The 6,453-nt window shown below is 40.4% G+C and overlaps 2 protein-coding genes across 2 annotated transcripts in view; both read left to right on the forward strand.

The window, feature by feature from the left end:
- Positions 1–2,861: 2,861 nt before the first annotated feature.
- On the forward strand, positions 2,862–3,536 carry LOC101297012. Its single transcript, XM_004308535.1, has one exon. It carries the CDS (start codon positions 2,862–2,864, stop codon positions 3,534–3,536), a length of 675 nt encoding a protein of 224 aa, XP_004308583.1.
- A 218-nt stretch (positions 3,537–3,754) lies between these two features.
- The window catches only part of LOC101297301 (NADPH:quinone oxidoreductase-like), a 10,463-nt gene continuing 7,764 nt past the window's right edge, over positions 3,755–6,453 (forward strand). Inside the window, exon 1 of the mRNA XM_004308536.1 lies at positions 3,755–3,822. Within this exon, the coding sequence (XP_004308584.1) occupies positions 3,755–3,822 (68 nt within the window). The remainder of the gene's footprint in view (positions 3,823–6,453) is intronic.

Genomic DNA, 6,453 nt, shown 5'->3' on the forward strand with positions numbered 1-6,453 from the left:
ACAATTATTATTCTCACTTCCAGCAACACCAACACAATAACCTGATATGAACAACAAATCCAAAATCATCACCGCTGCCAATTACCGCCCCTGCTAACACCAACACAGTACTCCAAAATTCCAAACCTTCAATTTTCAGTCAAAACTGCATCTCAAGTACACAGAGAATATGAAATTCGAAACCAGATATGAATCAAACACCTTCACCGCTGTCGTGCACAGCAACACACACAGCGGTCCTCCTCTGCCAAAACCCAACTTCTTCAAATCCCAACCAATCTCAATTCCAATTATATAAACAAGTAGAGCTCGACTAACTGACCCATTTTCATACCTGAGTCGACATCAAAGCACACCGGAATCCGTCGAACTCTAGCCGGAAAATTTAAACCACTCCTTAACATCGGTTCTCACTCACCGGACCTCATCTCAGCAAGCTGAAGGCACAGGAACGTCAACAAGACCGAGACAAAGCTACCAACACCATCCACACCTGCCGCCGTGGCCGGAATCGAGAACTAGTCGGCAACCCAGAAAAGTTTCCCTTCTTCGAATCTCTCTCTCCTCAGCTTCCCATGAAAATCCAATGGCACAGAGACGTCAGGGAGAACGAGACCAAACTGCCAATACCGGTCACGCTCGCCGCCGTCGCCGAAATCGGAAATCCAATCGTAAATCCAATCACCTTCTGTCCTCCTTTTCTCTCTCACGTGAGCTCCACTCTTCAAAATGGAGTCACAGGGAGATTGGGGACGTCGAGACGGGCCTGTAGATACCAGCCTTGCACCGGAAGGCGGCTGGACGACGAAGGAGGGAGCTAAGCTCCGTCGCTACAGAGCCGCTCTCCCGACCGAGTCGGTCTGTCCTTCTACTCCTTTTCTCTCCCGAACCTTCTTTTTCTCTTCCTCCCCCCCCTTCTCGACCCTTCTCATTTTCTCCAAAAAAATATCCACATCCCTTTACCGGGATAGTAATTTTCGGTAAAGGGAACTTTCCGTTTTAGACCATAACTTTCTTATACGAACTCCGATTTGAGCATGTCACGTGTCCACGAACTCGTATTAACGTCCTCTACGACTTCCATGAAGGAAGTTTTCCCAAATTATCGACTTAACGAAAAGTCAACTTTTGGATCCTTTACTGTAAAACAGTTACAATAAACAATAATTGAAAATTTACTGTAAACTTCATAAATTCACAAAACATAGCTCATCACTCCGAAAAATAATCCAGGCATACTGGTGAGCTCGTATAAACGTGTACCACGACTTCGGAGTTTTAAATCCACCATTTACCGTTTTCAAAAACAAACTCGAGCAAACACTATTTAAATCTCTGAACGCGAATAAAGAAAAATCTGCGGTAACTCATAACCCTGAACAGTAACCTTTTAGGTACGGGGTATTACACAACTCTTCAATCAAAAAAAAGTTAGGCAAAGTACTTATCAAAAAAAAAAAGTTAGGCAAAATACTATCACAAAGTTACTCTGATTTCTTTGTTGACAAAGTCATCGTCATCAAAGTTAGGTGCAAATTTACCCTCTGACGATGAGAAATAAAGAGCGTAATCTAATGGTAATCCATTTTTGAGACAAGTAGCTAATCTTAGGTTGGAACCACACTGGGTTCATATTAATTTTTAGTTGCTACACCAGAAATAGTTATTCAAACAATATAATTTATTATATGAGGTTAGTTGTTCATTATAATAAATGTTTATTATTATTATTTTTTTAAAGATGTTTATTATTATTATAAATAATAATACAAATTTTGATAACAATATAATTTATTATATGAGGTTAGTTGTCTATTATCATTTTAACTAGATACACATCTCCAACTCAATACACCATCTATTTACTTTTTATTTTAATATTTTATTAGATACACAACCCCAAACTTCCTAGACTATTCTCACACACAATACATCATACTTATTCGCTATATACACATCCTCTTATTTTTTATATATCATATCCTCTTATTCTCTTAACTTGACTAAAAAATGAATAACTAAATAATCGAGTTTGGGTTTCTTATTGTAATCCAACTTGAACTACAATATTATCTTAGAGGAAGATAATTACTTGTGGTTATCAATTTCCCAAAAAAAGAGAAACGAAAAAAAACGTATTCTCTCCATCAATCTCTAAACTATTACCTATCAGTTATAATTGTAGTTTCACGATTAGAGGGAACTCAGGGAAGCCATCAACTCAGAAGTACTAAACCATAAACTTCTCAAGAAGTAGGGCTTACATGTTTGATCTCTCCTTTTTCCATAGAGCAGACCTACTAGTCTAAAAAACTAAAGTTATAAAAAAAAAAGCATTCTTCAGCCCTACTGCTAGGGTTCTAAGTTTGCATCTCTTCTTTCACGTAAATGAAAAGAAAACTAGTATAAACTATACATGTTTATTTGATAAATATCATTATTTGGTATAAATGTATGTCTATTTTGGTAATTTAAAATACCCATAAGAGATCTTATTATAGGTGTATAAAAAAAGGATGAGTATTTAATATTTAGACGTGTATAAAGCGTTTGTTAATTAAGGATTCTATAACCCATACCGCGGCTCCTAACCCTAACTCTCTCTCCCTTGACGGCTTAGGGTTTTGCTGTGCGGCACAAGTCCTCATCCATGGCAACCATGGTAGCCTCCCAAGCCTCTCTCACAGCAAGGTTGATTTCAAAGCTCTCTCTCTCCAACTAGGAAGAGCCTGTTGATCTGGGTGACCTCCAGTGCCCGAAGAAAGGTTTTGTTGCTCCTCGTTTCTACTTGGTCGGACGCCTTAATAGTTAATACTGCTAGAGCAGTGGATTTTGATGCGTTTCGTACTGGTGTTCGTAATATGTGGCGTCTCCCTTCTCTGGTTGAAGTTCAAGCAAGGGGTGATCGCTACCTATTTACGTTCGCCAGCGAACGTGATGTCAATCGATTCAAGAAGGGCGATCCTTGGGCTTATCTACGCTCAATGATCATCATCAACAACTATGATGGATTCTCTGATATTAGGCAAGTCCCTTTGAATTTTGTTAGGGTATGGGTGGAAATCCTTGGACTTCGAGTTGCACTGACAACTGCAGCCACGACAAGGTTGGTTGGTGAAACAATTGGATCGGTTCTGCAAGTGGATCAACACGGTATTAACCGTGAAATTGTTAGGGTTCGTCTAACCCTAATGTTAGATGAGCCTGTGAGGCTAACTCGACGCATTAGGGTTTCCCCTACTGATGTTCTTGAAGTCCAATTTCGCTATGAACGTCTCTGGCACTGGTGTCGTGTGTGTTCTATGCTAAACCATGGTGGGCTGCCATGTCCAAGAGAACAAGAGGCTGAAGCTCCGGCGGTAATTCCGAGTCTAGTTGCAACACCATCCATGGTGTTTAGAGCCAACATACCTTCCACACTATCCATTCTAGCTTATGTGTCACTTTCTACCCTCTTCCCTAAAGAGAAGAGAGCTGTCACCATCAGAGAGGTGCCTGCTTTCCCCTCTCCTACAAAAATTACCGGAATTCGATGAGAACGTGAAGAAGAAGAGTCCAAATGGTAAGCGTGCTCGACATGCTCTGGCAATGGTCCCATTACCATTGAACCCCTAATGAACTTGGCTTTTCTGCTAACCTTAATGGTGATTTGAGTATTGCAAAGACTGGAAAGTCTCCTAAGAAAAGAGGAAGACCGAGAGGTAGCAAGAACAAGAAGAGAGTTCCATAAGGAGCATCTGAGCTTCTGGAATCCATGGCTCTGAGTGTATCACAGGTTGCAGGTGTTGAAGATCCAGGCCTCGATTCAGAGGCTGAGGCAGAGTAATCTCCTAGTGTAGCTAGGAAAGACCCCTTTAACAACAACTCTCTTTCTTTTCAATTCGATGAAAGGTACACCATGAGGTCTTATGACACGACCCATCCCGAATTTCACCCTGAAACCCGGAGTAAGTCGTGCGGGGACCACCTCCAAGGAAAATTTACTGAAAAGATTGAGAAAATCTCCCTTGAAAATGGACAACCCTAACTCGAAAATTCCAAATTACACTCTTAATACAACACGTCCAAACATCACATAATTACCCTTCAGAAATTCTAAACATAAAATACAATAATCCCAAAGTATTCAAAGCTACTAGACATTAACGGAAGCAAGAAAACACTAGTAGGTTAAACAGGTAACCTACTGATGAAAACTGGCGGAAATGCGGGTGACTATGCCTCGCCTCCTACTAGATCCAACCCGAACTCTGCAGACTGGGCAATTTAAAACGAAGGGCCCAGGGGAAAACATTTAATAACGTTAGAGTGAGTGGACAAAAAATAAAATAATAAATAAAATATTTATGTTTCCTCAAATTAATTTCTAAGGAAAAATCGAATGCATGCCGCAAGCGATAAAACTTTTATCTCATAAAATATCGAGCCTCTCAGACTCTATAATATATGTATGTATTTACACTCGTCCATACTCCCTATATAAATTTATGGGTCTATATAGGGCTACTACGCTCGCGTCCAACGCTCACGTCACGCCTTAATGCGGTGCTACACTACGCCATTAAGGTGGACAGACGGGTGTATAAATATGTGTCCATACCCCCTATATGAATTAAACACTCATATAGGGCTACTACGCTCACGTCCAACGCTCATGTCACACCATAATGCGGCTATATGCTACGCCATTAAGGTGGACAGACACATATGGCTAGCTAGCTTTAATATACATACTCTCTCATAAATACATATTTATATCCACCGAAAATCCCATTTTCGGTGACTCCAAGAGAAATAAAATCGTCAAAATTAAAAATGACGTCAAAATGCTCCACAACATTAATTGTTCATCCATGAACATAGCATGCATATTATTTAAAACAAAAGTCCACTCACAAATTAAGCCTAAGCCTGATGTCGATCTGGGGCCTCGTCTGCTCAAGCCTCCTCACGTCCTGATCCAAAAATAATATTAATTTCCCAACTAATAATCCAATATTTAGTCAAAATAGGCAAAATTACCCGAGAGCCATAAATACGCTCATCATTGCCTAACTTCAATATTCTTAAATCGGAACAATCCGAACTTAAATATCATCCTCGACAGTTGTAAATACAACCTCCCAAAAATACGACTTAAATCCTACGGCCGGATTCTACATTAATTAACCGCCAAAAATACCAAACTTCAGAAATTCACAAACCTATCCAAATCTCATCCAAAAATTCCATAAATCACATCAATATAATTCCCTTAATATTCCACATTTAAAACCCTAAAAATCTCTCAAACCGCGGCGGCTCAGCGGGCAGCGGCAACCAGAGGCCAATTCCAGCGACCTCCGATTCCTATGAAATTTTGACAGAATATTCCTCTCATCATGCTCTACAACTTTCCTAACTAGCACAAACACCAATTCCAAGCCTAACTAGGGTAATCGACTAAAAATATCAAAAACGCCATAAAACTTCCACCTCAAATTTCTCCTTACCTAGCTCAAGAGGGAGTGAGTCCTTTTAGGGCAAGGCTGCTGGGTTGGAGGGCTACAAAACCGTACCAAGCTTGCCCGGATTGGTGGCCGGAGGAGGGAGTTCACGGCAAAAAGCTTCCCGGCATCTCAGGCGAGTTTTCTCTTCTTCCGGCGGGCTAACGGCTCGGGGGCTAGGCCGGGGAGGGCGAGGAGGAGATGGGGGTCCGAACTGGGGTGGAGAGGTGGCTGGTGGCTGGCCGGACGGCGGCAGCTGGCAGCTGGAAGTTTCCGGCGAAAGGGGAGAGAGCACGGGAAGGAGAAGGAAGAGAAAAGAGAAAGAAAAAAGAGAAGAAGAAATAGGCTTGGGCCTCCTACCCGGTCCAAGTCCTATATACAACCCAATTCCAAAAATAAAACACCCCGAAAAAAATAATACCCGAATAAAAATTACCTTTTACTAAGCTAAAATTTACCATTTTTACCATCGTCATATTTTCCTCCTACGAACAATCATCCGCACATAATCGTCCTTGAAACCCCTCTAGGGACCAATTAAACTATTAACTCAATGACGAAGACGGTAAAATCCTTATTATAACTAAGCTAGTAAATAAGGTAAAATATAAGAGTCGGGATGTGACATCTTAGGCCTGATTCGATTGAAAGTGGAGTTGTTGGTTAGAGGATAGAAGGTTATATGCTTTTTAGTTGTTAGATCCACCTTTTTTGATGTAGTTTTGAGGTTGTTTTTTAATTCTTAGATGTAGTTCGTATTTAGTTTTCTAGCTATATTGCTTGTATGGTCTTCGGACTATTCATGCTTGACCGTTTTGGTCGTCATGATCTTTGATTAATAGGACTATCTCCTTTCACCTCAAAAAAAAAAAAATTATATATATATATGTTCTAGGATATTCTCTATGTGTGCCTTGGCCTTATGCCAATAGGATATGTAGTTAGACTAGATCTATGTATTCATATC

Source organism: Fragaria vesca, linkage group LG7 (genome assembly GCF_000184155.1).
Source record: "Fragaria vesca subsp. vesca linkage group LG7, FraVesHawaii_1.0, whole genome shotgun sequence".
Taxonomy (NCBI): Eukaryota; Viridiplantae; Streptophyta; class Magnoliopsida; order Rosales; family Rosaceae; genus Fragaria; species Fragaria vesca.